The sequence below is a fragment of the Triticum urartu genome, chromosome 5, assembly GCF_003073215.2.
Source record: "Triticum urartu cultivar G1812 chromosome 5, Tu2.1, whole genome shotgun sequence".
Lineage (NCBI taxonomy): Eukaryota > Viridiplantae > Streptophyta > Magnoliopsida > Poales > Poaceae > Triticum > Triticum urartu.
The window spans coordinates 651,805,198-651,819,360 of record NC_053026.1 but is presented as its reverse complement, the minus strand read 5'-3'; the positions used below and the strand labels follow the sequence as shown (position 1 = coordinate 651,819,360).

Here is a 14,163-nt window from a genome sequence, read left to right as displayed (position 1 = left end):
ACAAGCATTGCAAGCACGATCTTTAGCAAAACTAACATTCGTTAGTCCATGGACATGGTCCCCCTTGAGAAGACTTTGCAAAGATCTCATATTGACATGGGCTAACCGGCGATGCCAAAGCCATCCCACATCAACTTTAGCCATTAGGAATGTCGCGGTCTTAGTGGGTTGCTCCGAAAAGTTAATCACATATAGACCATTCTCAACATGCCCAACAAAGGCTAATTTAAGAGTCTTGCTCCACAAGAGGGCCACAGTATCGATATCAAAGAAAGTGGCAAAGCCCATGATTGCAAGTTGACAAACGGAAAGTAAATTGTATGCAAGGGACTCAACAAGCATGACCTTCTCGATCGTGAGATCATGAGAAATGACTACCTTGCCAAGTCCCAATACCTTAGAAGATGAGGCATCACCCCACTCAACATTGGTGGGCATAGATGGAATCTTGTGCACGTCCACCACCAAGTCCGTGCTTCCGGTCATATGATTTGTGGCTCCGCTATCGAGAAACCATGATCCCCCACCGGAAGCAAACACCTACAAGAGATCAATGCTTGGTTTTAGGTACCCATTTTGTAATGGGTCCTTTGATGTTAGTAACAAGGGTCTTTGGAACCCAAATAGACCATTCAATGTACTCATGAGGGGAACCAACAAATTTGGCATAGACATGCCCATCACTAGCCCGACATAACACATAAGAAGGATTAAAGTCGCCGGCTTTGATGGGAGGAGTGGCATTGCCCTTTTTGACACAGCCACCCTTCGCATTGTTCTTCTTCTCCTTGGAAGCACTCTCTCCCTCCTTCACAAAGGTTTGCATGAGAGGAGGAGGTCGTTTGGTCTTGTCATTCTTCTTCTTGTTCTTGGACTCGGGCACGTACCCAATCCCTTCCTTGGCCACAACTCCCTTTTGGTTGGTCAAGAGGTCGTTGAGGTTCTTCTTGCCTTGTATGCAAGACGCAAGACCTTTCTCATGTTGCACCTTTAGCTTAGCGTTCTCCTCAACAAGATGCACATGCTCACAACACGGGTTAGTAGCATTTGCATTATCAATTAACATCATACGAGGAAACGTGGCTTTTTCCTTGGTTAGCTTTACTTGAAGTTGATCATGAGACTCTTTGAGGCTAGCATGATCACCCTTCAAGACCTTGTGAGCCTTTTCAAGTAGATCAAACTCCTCTTTGAGTCTAGCAAGATCAACCTCAAGTTCGGCCTTCTCGGATTTTAGCACACGAGACACAATGAGAGCATGATGAAAATCTTTCTTTAACTTAGCATGATCAACGTTGTGTGACTCCTCAAGAGCCAAATGAAGACCACGCTCTTCCTCAAGAGCATTGGAAAGATCCGAGATCTCATCGGCATAGTCACGACTATGCCCTTCCATCTTAGAGATGGTATCTTCGTGAGCCTCGATCATGTCATTGGCTTCACCAAGTTGTTCCAAGAGAGCAACAAAGTGCTTCTTGGATTTACCCTTAAGTTTACCCATAAAGGCATCAAACTCATTCACCTCCACATTAGCTCCCTCATGTTCATCAATGCTATCCTTCGAAGAAGGATGATTAATGATGGTAGTTTTGATGTTGGAGGTTACCTTGTTGGTGGTTTTAGCCATGAGGCACTTGGCGGTGATGCTCTCATTGGGTGAGTCGAAGAGAGACACCCGTGGAGTCGTCGCAATGGCAAGAGAGGCCATGGCAACCGACTCACCATCTTCATCATCATCATCATCCTCATTGTACTCTTCTTGTACCACCAATGCCTTGGGGGGAGTCTTCTTGGTGAAGTTGTTCTTTTTGGGGAACGACTTGGCCTTGTCCTTTCGGATGAGCTTGCCACCATTGTCTTCCCTCTTCTCATACGGCCACTCCGCAACAAAATGACTCACATTGCCACAATTGTAGCAAGTCCTTACACATTGCTTGCTCTTCGTGCCACTTGAGTTGTTTTTGTTAAAGTTTGGCCTTGAGTTTTTCTTGCTCCAAATTGCCTTGAAGCAAGTGCCATGTGTTCATGGTATGCATACTTTGTATCTTCGGGGTTGCTCTCCTCTTCTTCCTCTTCTTCTTCTTCTTCAACGCATAGCTTGGCCTTCAATGCAAGGTTGGGCTTCTTTGCCCTTTGAGAACGAAGCACTGCATTATCGGCGGTCTTGTCCAAAATGTTCATGGCCACAAACTCATCCAACACTTCGCTTGAGGTCAAAGTGTGGAAGTTCAGCCTTTGACGAATGACGGAGGGCATGGCCTTGTGGTAGGGCATCATTGCCTTGAGGAATTTGCGCTTGAGCCAATTGTCATCCGTGTCCTTGCTCCCGTGATCTCGGAGTGAGACCGCGAGTTTGGTTACTCTCCGATAAAGCTCACGAGGTTCTTCATCTTCTTTCATTGCAAACTCATCGGCCTCTTGCACCACTTCATAGTTGGAGCGTTGAATGCTTGCGCTTCCCCGGTAGAGTGAGACAACACAAAGCCATGCGTCTTTGGCCAAGGCGAAGGGCCAAAGATGAGGTAGATCTTCGGGTGGAATTGCATCTTGAATGATGAAGAGGGCATTCTCATTGAATTGATTATCCGTGGCTTCTCGAGGAGTGAAGTTGCTTGGATCATGCGGATAGAAACCTTCTTCAATGATTCTCCAAAGATTAGTGTTCACATGATTTAAATGACATTTAAAGTGGTAAACACAAGAATCAAAGTCCTCATTTTTCACAATTTTAGGGGGAGGACCGGCATGATTCAAATGAGTGGAAGGAACCGGTCCACCATAAACAAGTGGTGGTTCCACATGAGCAAAGATGCCGGTGCCATTCTTACCACTAGAGGAAGGAGCCTTTTCGCTACTAGCTTCCCCCTTATCGGAGGTAGCATCCGTCACCTTGTCGGTGGGATTACCCACTTTCAACGGTGCGGTGGATAGTTTAAGCCCTTCAAGGAATTTAGTAAACATGCTTTCAACCTCGGTCGTCATGGAGGTTTTCAATGTCTCCAAGGCCACATTGAACTCCTCATGAGAGACCAAGGTTCCCCCATCGCCCGTAGACGAGATCGGATTCACACCAGAGTGTTCCTCCACACCGTCTATGGTATCAACCATACTCTTCGGACGGTAAGGTCCTTAATAAAGAGACGAGGCTCTGATACCAATTGAAAGGATCGATATGGTTGACTAGAGGGGGGGTGAATAGGCAACTAACAATTTTTAACTTTTCTTTAATAAATTAAACTTTGCATCAAAGTAGGTTGTCTAGATGTGCAACTAGGTGAGCAACCTATATGATGCAATAACAACAACCAAACAAGCAAGCAAGAGAAGTAACACTAAAGAGCTTGCACAAGTAAAGGTAAGAGATAACCAAGAGTGGATCCGGTGAAGACGAGGATGTGTTACCGAAGTTCCTTCATTTTGAGGGGAAGTACGTCTCTGTTAGAGCGGTGTGGAGGCACAATGCTCCCCAAGAAGCCACTAGGGCCACCGTATTCTCCTCACGCCCTCACACAATGCGAGATGCCGTGATTCCACTATTGGTGCCCTTGAAGGTGGCGACCGGACCTTTACAAACAAGATTGGGGCAATCTCCACAACTTAATTGGAGGCTCCCAACAATACCACGAAGCTTCACCACAATGGACTATGGCTCCATGGTGACCTCACCCGTCTAGGGTGCTCAAACACCCAAGAGTAACAAGATCCGCTAGGGATAGGTGGGCGAATCGAAAATCTCTTGGTGGAAGTGTAGATCGGGGCCTTCTCAACCACTCCCGAGCAAATCAACAAGTTTGATTGGCTAGAGAGATAGATCGGGCGAAAATGGAGCTTGGAGCATTAATGGAGCTTGAGAGGGAAGACGTAGGTCAACGGGGAAGAAGGGGACCCCCTTTTATAGTGGGGGCAACAATCCAATTGTTGCCCCACAAAACAGCCCCGCAGAGGGCGGTAGTACCGCTTCGGGGGGTGGTACTACCGCTGAGCCAGCGGTACTGCCGCTCCAACTAGCGGTACTGTCGCGCAGAGGATAGAAGCAGGGACCTGGACCCAGAGTGGTACTACCGCGGTGGTAAGGGCGGTACTACCGCTGCGAAGCGGTACTACCGCCTCTACTGCAGCAACTAGTGCCGCAAAACCCGACACGAGAAAAAGAGCCCTCGAGCCGAGGTGGTAGGAGCCAGACAGGCTAGCGGTAGTACAACTACGGAGTCACGGCGGTACTACCGCTGCGGAGCGGTACTGCCGCTTGTGACCCCTCAGCGGTACTACCGCTGGGACCCAGACAAGACACACAAGAGAGAAAAGATCTCTCCATCGAAGCGAAAGAGCTCTGAGGGTGAGAAGCGGAAGTGAACGAGTTGATTCCACCCAAGCAATACCACAGCGGACCCCCTCTTGATAGTACGGTGCCCTCTACGCAACTAGACCACCGAAAGAGAAATGAGAGAGCTACACCGTCTTGAATGGCACTCCGAGGGGAGGAAATTGTCTCATGCCAAGGATGAATCTCTGAAACGCTCAAGGCACATGATCAGTCCGCAAACACGTTGTCATGAATCACCAAAACCACATCGAGAGAGATATGCCTCAACAGTCGAGGGGCGCGCCCTAGGGGGGGGGCCACCCTTTTGGTGGCATCGGGACTCCTCTGGTGCATCTCCGGTACTCCGTGGGCTTCTTTTGGTCCATAAAAAATCATCATAAAGTTTCAGGTCAATTGGACTCCGTTTGATATTCCTTTCATGCGAAACTCAAAAACAAGGAAAAAACAGAAACTGACACTGGACTCTAGGTTAATAGGTTAGTCCCAAAAATCATATAAAATAGCATATAAAACATCCAAGGTAGGTAATATAATAGCATGGAACAATCAAAAATTATAGATACGTTGGAGATGTATCAGCAATCATGTCGGTGGAGGCAGAGTCCTCCATGGCTTCGGTCACGTCGGTGGACGACGTGTTTACCCGGACGAGGTGCCAGCTGGGACGACGGTGACAGTGTCCTCCAGCTCCTCCTTCACCCGGATGAGGGGTCTTCCTCCCTTGTATCCACGATCCCCGGCACCATGGGATGTGTTGGGTCTACCATGCCCGCCATATTAGTCGCCACCGCTGGACAAGGAGCTGGTGGTTGCCGTGGCTAGTGTGTCTTGAGGAGAATTTGACTCATGGTTGCACATCGTCCATAACGGCATGTTATACATGGTAAGGTCGATGATGTCTCTTAGAGATCCACCGATATCCTTTTGGGATCACGCACTAGAAACTGCCGCTCACACATTAAACAGAGCGCCATCTAAGTCTGTTGAGATGACACCATACGAGTTATGGCACGGGAAGAAACGCAGTTTGTCACATCTCAGGATTTCGGGTTGTGAGGTATACGTGAAACGTTTACAACCTACCAAACTTGAACCCAGATCAGACAAATGTTACTTTGTAGGTTATCCCAAGGACGCAATTGGGTATTCTTTCTACCACCCGTCTGATAACAAAGTGTTTGTTGCCAGAAATGGATAATTTCTAGAGAAAGAGTTTCTCGCTAAAGAATTAAGTGGGAGGACAATACAACTTAATGAGGTTAGTGAATCTTCTACAACCATTGATATTGCTAAGGAACTGTAAGTAATTCCACAAATTATCCCTACAACCAAGCCGGAAGTTGTCGCATGTGATGTAGAAACTCCAGACAATGTTGTAACTGAACCACGCAAATCAGGTAGAGCTATCCAACCACCTGAGTGGTTTCATAAAGAAATCTTCATCCTTGAAGACAATGAACCTGCGCACTACAAGGAAGCGATGGTGGCCCAGCTCAAGGGAATGGCACAAAGCCATGAAATCCGAAATGGAATCAATGTACAAAAATCAAGTTTGGAACTTGGTAAACTTCCAGAAGGCGTAAAGCCCATTGGTTGTAAATGAATTTTGAAAAGAAAGACAGAAGCGGATGGTAACAATACTATCCATGAAGTTAGACTTGTCGCGAAAGGGTTCACGCAAGTTCCAGGATTGGACTACGACGAGACTTTCTCACCCCGTAGCTATGCTTAAGTCTGTTTGGATATTACTAGCAATTGCTGCTTATTTCAATTATAAAATATGGAGGATGGACGTCAAAACGGCTTTGCTGGAAAGGTTTTGTCGTTCATGAGGATGCTGGAAAGGTATGCAAACTTCAGAAGGCCATTATGGTCTGAAGCGAGCATCAAGGTGCTGGAACATTCATTTCGATGAAGTGGTCAAACAGTTTGGCTTCATCAGGAATGATGAAGAATCTGGTGTTTACAAGAAGGTTAGTGAGAGCGCAAAAGCATTTCTAATCTTGTATGCAGATGACATATTGTTGATTAGAAATGACGTGAATTTTCTTAGAAAAATAAAATACTAATTGAAGAACAGTTTTCCAATGAAAGACTTTGGCGAAGAGGCACATGTATTGGGCATCCGAATCTATAGAGATAGATCAAAACACCTGATAGCGCTTAGCCAAAGCAAGAACATCGACAAGGTGTTGAAAAGGTTCAATATGGAGAACTCCAACAAGGCCTACTCCCCATGTCACTTGGCACAGTGCTTTGCAGGAATCAGTGTCCTTGGACTCTCGATGAGCGAGTACAAACGAATGATGTTCCATATGCTTCGGCAGTTGGTTCTATTATGTATGCCATGGTATGTACAAGACCGGATGTTTCCTATGCGCTAAATGTTAGCAGCCAGTACCAAAGTGATCCATGATTGGAACACTGGGCCGCAGTCAAAAATATTCTTAAGTACCTCAAAAGGACCAATGATTTACTCCTTGTTTACGGAGGTGATGAAGAGCTCATTGTAAGTGGTTACACTGATGCAGGCTTCAAGACTGACCTAGATGACTTCAAATCTCAATCAGGCTATGTTTTCATATTGAACGGTGGCGCAGTTGATTGAAAAAGTTCCAAACAAAAGACTGTGGCGGATTCTAGGACAGAGGCGGAATATGTTGCAACTTCAGAAGTCTCCAAGGAGGCGGTCTGGATCAAGCAGTTTCTTGAAGACCTTGGTGCGGTTCCAAGTGCGCTGGACCCGATGGAGATCTATTGTGATAATAGTGGCGCCATGGCTCAGGCTAGGGAGCCATCTTCACACCATAAGACAAGACATATTGAAAACAAATATGAACTAATTCGATATCATGTCGAAGCGGCTTTAGTGAAAGTACGAAAAGTTCACATGGACCTGAACGTGTCAGACCCGATGACAAAGCCTCTACCACGAGCAAAGCATGAGCAACACCGGATAGACATTGGTGTTAGGGAAGCCATGTAACTAGATTATGACTCTAGTGCAAGTGGGAGTCTGTAGGAGATATGCCCTAGAGGCAGTAATATATTTATTTTGTATCTCCAAGTTTGTAATGGATGTTTATGTTCCATGCTATAACTGCAATGATTCTCGAGTCTGCAATATCCACGAGGCTCGGAGGGAAACTCATATGCACATGTGGTACAATAAACGGTAAAAAGTATTCCTAGTCATGCGACTAGCTCAAGTATTGCATGATGATCCTGTTTTCCTGATCATGGGCATGACCATGCTGGCAATTTTGAGGGCACATTGTTAGAAGAACACTTGTGTTGAATCGACCCAAATTGATGTTATGCTATGAGATACATTCGTCACAAGTAAATGTTTTTATAACACATAGGAAGTTAATGTTTACATAATTCCTTAGACCATGGCAATATTGACTTCCTTCATACTTACTTCGTGAACTTTGGGGTTTGTTAAACGTCATCCGTAACTGGGTGGCTATTACGAAAGCTTTCAGGTTCACAAAAAAGTATGACTAGGAACGAGATAGCTCAAGATTGAGATTTTCTCCTTTGACAATGGAGAGATATTCTTAGGGCCCTCTGGGTGTTATGGTATCCATCATTGTTTGGCCAGACACAACATGATTTGATCACAGGGATGCCGGAACGCAGAAATGAGATAAGAGAACAAAACCGGCAACGAGGTAACTGACATAGTGGACAAGTGTTGATTCACAGGGATGCCGATAAGTCTCACCTCGGGCGTTTGTAACATATTGCGAAGCAACAGGAATATCACACGGCAACTACAGGTTCACTCGAATATTCATTCGTGTGGGTATAGGGATCAATATGGGTGTCCACGGTTTCGCTATTGATCATTGATCGGAAAGTGTTCCGGTCATGTCTATACTTCACCGAACCTATAGGCTCACACTCTAAGGGTCATATATCTGTTAAATACTAGACAGGGAGTCTGAGAGGAAGTCATCGGAAAAGTTTCAAAACAACGGAAAAGTTCCGGAGGGAGAACACCGGAAGAGTTTCGGTAAAACTGAAAAGTTGTTTTAGAGTATACCATTAAGTCAATTTGATTTCGGCACATGCCTGGAAATTCTTGGAGGGTGCCAAAATTGTTCTGGGAACTTCTGGGTTTTTTCGGAAAAAAACCCGGAAATGTTCCGGAGCTGCCGAAACCGTTGTCGTTGCTTTTCGCTGATGAAAATCATTGGTCTGAAATTTTTTCGGAATGCATCCAGAATTATTTTAGCGAGTACTCGAAATGTTCTAGGCCCATAGAAATAATTTCAGATTCAACGGACGCAGAAAAATATCATCATGAATAGTGAAAAAACACTTTATTGTTACTTTTTTAAAAGCCACTTTTTTGGGCTTTGCTCCAAAAGATCTAGGGATGACATGGAAAGGTGGGAACCCTTTTTTGGGGGGCCCGCAAGGGAGTGGATGTCCATGGGGGGCTGCTCCATGGATCCCCCCTAGCCCCACTTGCCTTCCCCTTTATGCCCTTGTGAAGGACACCTTTCATGGGCATTTGGTATGTTCATGTGCCACCCTACCCCTTGGGTGTTCCTATAAATAGAGGTGGAGAGGAGCTCTCCACACTCACTCCAACTCTCATACACAAGCCATGCATGATCAGGCATTCTTTCTCCCTCCCGCCGAAATAGCTTCGTGGAACCGAAAGGCTGTCTGGGTTCCGGCGGGAACTAGTTCTGGACGGCGAAGCCCTGCCGGGTAGATGACACCATATGTGTGCAACCCCGTAGAGAGGTCGTAGTTTAGATCTTAGTTCGAGAGGTCCTCCCGAAGGGCTGTCCGAGTGATCGTGCGAGTTTTGTGTCGCGTTCCCTACACTTCATCAGTGGGTTGTTCTCTGCGATGACACTCAGGCGACGCTGCTTGGGCAATTAGTCCTCGCATTGGACACAGGTCATGGGGAGCTCATCTGCATCGCATGGAGATGACTCTTCTCCCCTCGGATCGGTCAAGCAGTAGGATGGCTTTGGAAGCTGTGTTTGTTCGCTTCAGTGGGTACCTGTAAGAAAAGCTGATAAAGAAGTCTGCTCCTTCGTCCTGGGGTTGTAATGGTACTTTTAGTTAGCTTACACTAGGCCTGTGCATGGGCAACCCGGCTCGTAGGCCCGAGCCCAGAAGCCCGACATTCGGGCCGGGCCCGGGCTTCATTTTCCAGCCCGAAGCCCGGTCTGAAAGCCTGAAGTGGCAAAAAATGTATATTTAGTTAAAATATAGCTATATTATATTATTTTAATATCTTGAATATAATTATTTTACTTGAAAAATGCACTATTCATGTGCTTCGGGCCGGGCTATGCCGGGCCCAGGCTTGGGATTTTTGCTTCGGGCTTTACAAAGCCGGCCCGGCCCGAGGTTTGAACAGGTGTAGCTTAGACTTTGGAGGATGAATGCCTGGAGTTCATTGGAAAATGTTGTAAGGCCTTTGGCCAAGTTTGGAACTCCAAGAGCTGGAAAAGAAAAAGAAGTGCACGAATCTTGACACAAGGATCAGATGGACAAAAAAATGAATGAAAACGAATTAATTTCATTCAGCTGCAAATTAACAAATCTGAAATACCTTAAAGTATAAAAACACAGACATAGATATGTTTGACTTTCAAAAAGAATGCATTGTATTTTGAAACAGAAAGAGTATATCGGAAGGATAAAAAAGAAAAAAAATCTCCAATGCCAAACTGCTGACGCACGCTTCTGCGGTGAGACTGAGCTCACACAGATAAGAAGATCCGGTCCAATACTGTCATTCAGTCAGGCTGTCAACAGTACATCCTTTGAGAAAGTTGGGCAGACCAATCTTCTTCCCCGTTCGCGTCACATCATCCTGCACCTTGCACCTATACTCCCCGAACGTAAACGGCTTGTACGGCGACGGCTCAGCGCATGTGCCGACGGGCGAGTCCCACGACGGGCACATGAAGTAGGCGACGGAGAAGCGCTCCGCCTTGGAGTTGGCCACCACCCTGTGCTCCACGCTCTTGTACCTGTTGTTGCTCCATGCCTGAAAGCATAGAACCAAAGATATATAATTAGTTAAGCAGAACAAAAAGAAACATCACAGTTGGTATGTGATGTTCTTTCCGGCGTTGTATATTTTCTCTTTAGAGCAAATACAATAACAAGCTTAGTTTGTTTATATGACATTTTGCCAAGAGAGACTAAAAAAATAGTTAACCTTAATTATTGCCAACCTTATTACATGAGTGATTATGGGTTTAAATGCAAAGAAAATAAATACATTCAGCTCTTTCGAATAACAAAAAAAGACCTCATGACGCGTACGCACTACGTACACGAAATGCTAGCGAATTAACTCTTAGGCCGGTCGTAGTGAGGAGTACCATATACTAGTATGATACTAGTGTATGACACTACATCCATATACAAAACTATATTTCATGATGAATCTAGTGATATTGATTTGGTATTGTGAATGTTGATAATTTTTCCTATAAGTTTGGTTAAATTAGAGATAGTTTGACTTCATACAGAGCTTATATTCATACTAAAGAACGGAGGGAGTATGTTGGTATCATAGAGAAGTTTATCTTTTTACCATGCACGGTATAATACTCAACCATCTCTTTCTTCATTTAATTTTATGACACCTCATTAAAATTAGATAGTTGACATGCATAATACTCTCATTACAGGCAACCTTACCTGAAATAAATCACCTACGTTGACAATGAGAGCGTCAGCGCGGGGTTTCACGGCGACCCAGTGGGAGTCCCTCATGAGCTCCAGGCCTCCAACCTGGTCCTGGCAGAGGACGGTGAGGAAGTCGCTGTCCGTGTGTGGCACCATGCCGAACGTGTGCGGCACGAACGGACATGGCGGGTACCTGTTCAGCCGCAAGAAACACGTCGTCCAGTCGCACCCTGCGGCTGCGGGGAACGTCGACGACTCGTGCCCGAGGTTTTTCGCCAGCGTCCCGGCCACTGTGTCCGCCACCCGCGACATGGCGTCCGCCACCTCCTGCATCACTTTGCTGCTCACATAACAAAAAACTATTGCTCATCAGCGGACAGGCTGCAAGACATATCCGTGGAGTATGTACTTTATTATGGGCAGTATAAAATTGTAGAAATAATTTAGTTTTTAACAGAACAACAAATATTCATTTCTTGCAGGTTATTTTTTGGGCCACTGCACTGATTCGTATGTGGTCGCTACTCATTCCGACGGATGTCAGGGAGCGTATGGTTACTGGGTCTATCCGGTGGGAGACGGTAACTCGAACTATCTTCAACCAGTTTGGATGACGGTCATTATTAGGATAGGTGTTTAGTTTTCTATGTACTTTTTGCCTGCCGGTTGTGGCTATCATGTTCTTTGTGTTTTTGCTCTCTGTGAGGATTTTTTCTTTTTTGAGACATGAAGACTTTGTTGAACCTTTTGCTTATTAATAATATGGCCGTATGCATTGTTCTGATGTAGAGGCTGAGGGATAACCTCCTTTTTGAGAAACAACTGACGGACAGGCTTGCATGCATGCATTCATGCTTACGTACATACGTACCTCAAGGACCTGAGCTCTGCAAGCTCGTCGTCGTCTTCCTCCAAGATGCTAGCGAGCGGAACGTGGAAGGCCTCCGACCAGGAGAGCTGGCGGAGCGATGTGGCCGTCGGGTTGCCCCACCGGTACGAGCCGTTGAGGAGTCCGGCCTTCTCCTTGGTATGGAACGGCTGGTGAAATAGCCGTGCCTGCTCCCGCCTCATCTCCTCCAGGAGCTCCCGGCCCACGCCGTGGTTGGTCACCTGGAAGAAGCCCCACTCCGACGCCGCGGTCGCCATGGCGTCCACGCACACGTTCCTCTCCCTCGCATCACCGCTCGTCAGGCGCTTCAAGTCGATCATTGGCAGGTCGCGTTCCATCATGGCCAGGCTCTCCCGCGCCAGCGCCCGCGGCGCAGGCACAAAGCCGCCGCCGAGCTCGTCTCTCTGGAGCAGCATGCGATAGCTGTCTGCCAGAGGCGGGTTGGTGATGCCGCCCTCGTCGAAGGCCGCCATGATCAACGGAGAGATAGACACGTACGTATGGATTACCAGTCTACCACACTGCTGTGCGAATCAATCGCGGTTCTACGGGAAAACTCGGAAGCGAGAGGGGAGGCCTATATATGGGTCAGGGAGGGTCGCAAAAAGGCAAAAATCCAGCTCATGTAAAAAAGTATATATGACGATTTTAAGATGGTCCCAACTATGACTGGCCGTCCATTAATTCTGATCATGGTAGGTAATTAATAGGGCAATAGGTCACTTAACAGTTAACACTCACATTTGATAAGTGTTAAAAAACACTACAAATGAAAAGTATGAATTAATAGTAATATATTTCTACCATATGGAGAGCCCCCCAGTAAAAGAAAACTAATGTATTCCTCATTATCGTGATCAATGCCATTGAATGTTACCATTTATTATATTAAACTATTAATTCCTAGAATAACCTGATACTACTACAGAAAACAAAAAGAATTTTATCCTTTCCATAATAGGTGTAAACATACGTACATCTATCGTCAAGTACACCAACAAATTTCACGAAGTAAAATAGTACTTCTATATCTATATCTATACCTACCTACTAATAAAGCAAGGTGTGTTTCTCCAATTTTTTCATCCGTTCACCATCGAAAATATTTTTCTTATATCCGAGGAGGTACTAAATTTTCATGGTCCATCTGTTAAAAAATAAAAAAGTTTTGTCCAGAATTTCGTATGTGGGCCGCACACACTAAGGCACAGAAAAGCCACCCATTTATATCCTGCGCACACAGCTGGGGAACCTTATTTATCGCACAAAGCGGCATATAATTGGAGCTTCCCATCGGTCACCCAATATTGGGCACGCCCATTTCTGATTTTTCTGTGTTCTTTTTCTATTTTTATTTTTTCCCTTCCAATTTATTTTTTTCCTTTTCCCATACATTAATTTTATAAATTTTCCAAAATTTAGTTTTTTGTACTAATTTTTGTTAAATCTTGGAACTTCAAAATGTCTTCCCATTTTAAAAAAGAATTGGAAATTTAAAATTTTATTTTCGTTCCAAATTTGCTTCAAAATTGAAAAAATGTTCACATTTTGAAAAAAAATGAAATTTCTTCTAGATATCTAAAATAAATTCCATTTATAAAATAACAGAAATTTGATAAAAATCATTTTATTGAAATGTTCACAAATTCAAAAAAATATTCGTGATTAAAAAGACATTTTTGAAAATTGATTTTAATGTTCAAAACAAGTTTCCATTTTAAAAAATTGTTCACAAATTCAAAAAATGTTCATTTCTCCGCCTTAAAAATGGCCCTGTTTTCAAAAAGTGTTTGTAAATTTAAGAAAATCTTCCTGTTTCAAGTTTTATTTTCCTTTTTCTAGAAATTAACGTTTTTCAAAAAACAAATGCTCACATGTTTAAAAAAATCAAGAGGTCACCATAAAACCTTAACAATGAGGCAGACCTGAAGGAAACAAATGTACGAATTGGATAGTGGCCGCCACTCCCACCAATCCCACTACTATAAAGATCTTGTGGGCCAAACATGAACCGCGAGAACACCATAACTCTCTGCTGTATCGCCCCACCATTGTGTGAAGACCATTTTGATGGACACAACAGTTATCTCTCCCGATGCTTCTCGGAAAAAATCTCTCCCGTTGCAACGCACGGGCATATGTACTAGTCTATACCTATACCTACTAATAAAGCAAGGTGTGTTTCTCCAATTTTTTCATCCGCTCACCACCGAAAATATTTTCCTTATATCCGAGGTGGTACTAAATTTTCATGGTCCATCTGTTAAAAAAT

The 14,163-nt window shown here is 44.8% G+C and overlaps 1 protein-coding gene across 1 annotated transcript; it reads right to left on the bottom strand.

Annotated features, from left to right (window-relative positions):
* Positions 1-10,094: 10,094 nt before the first annotated feature.
* On the bottom strand, positions 10,095-12,364 carry LOC125506490 (gibberellin 2-beta-dioxygenase 6-like). The gene is made up of 4 exons (XM_048671294.1): positions 12,164-12,364; positions 11,874-12,040; positions 11,015-11,342; positions 10,095-10,352 (listed from the first exon to the last, which is right to left on the bottom strand). Exons 1-4 carry the CDS (start codon positions 12,362-12,364, stop codon positions 10,095-10,097), a joined length of 954 nt encoding a protein of 317 aa, XP_048527251.1.
* Positions 12,365-14,163: the final 1,799 nt, after the last annotated feature.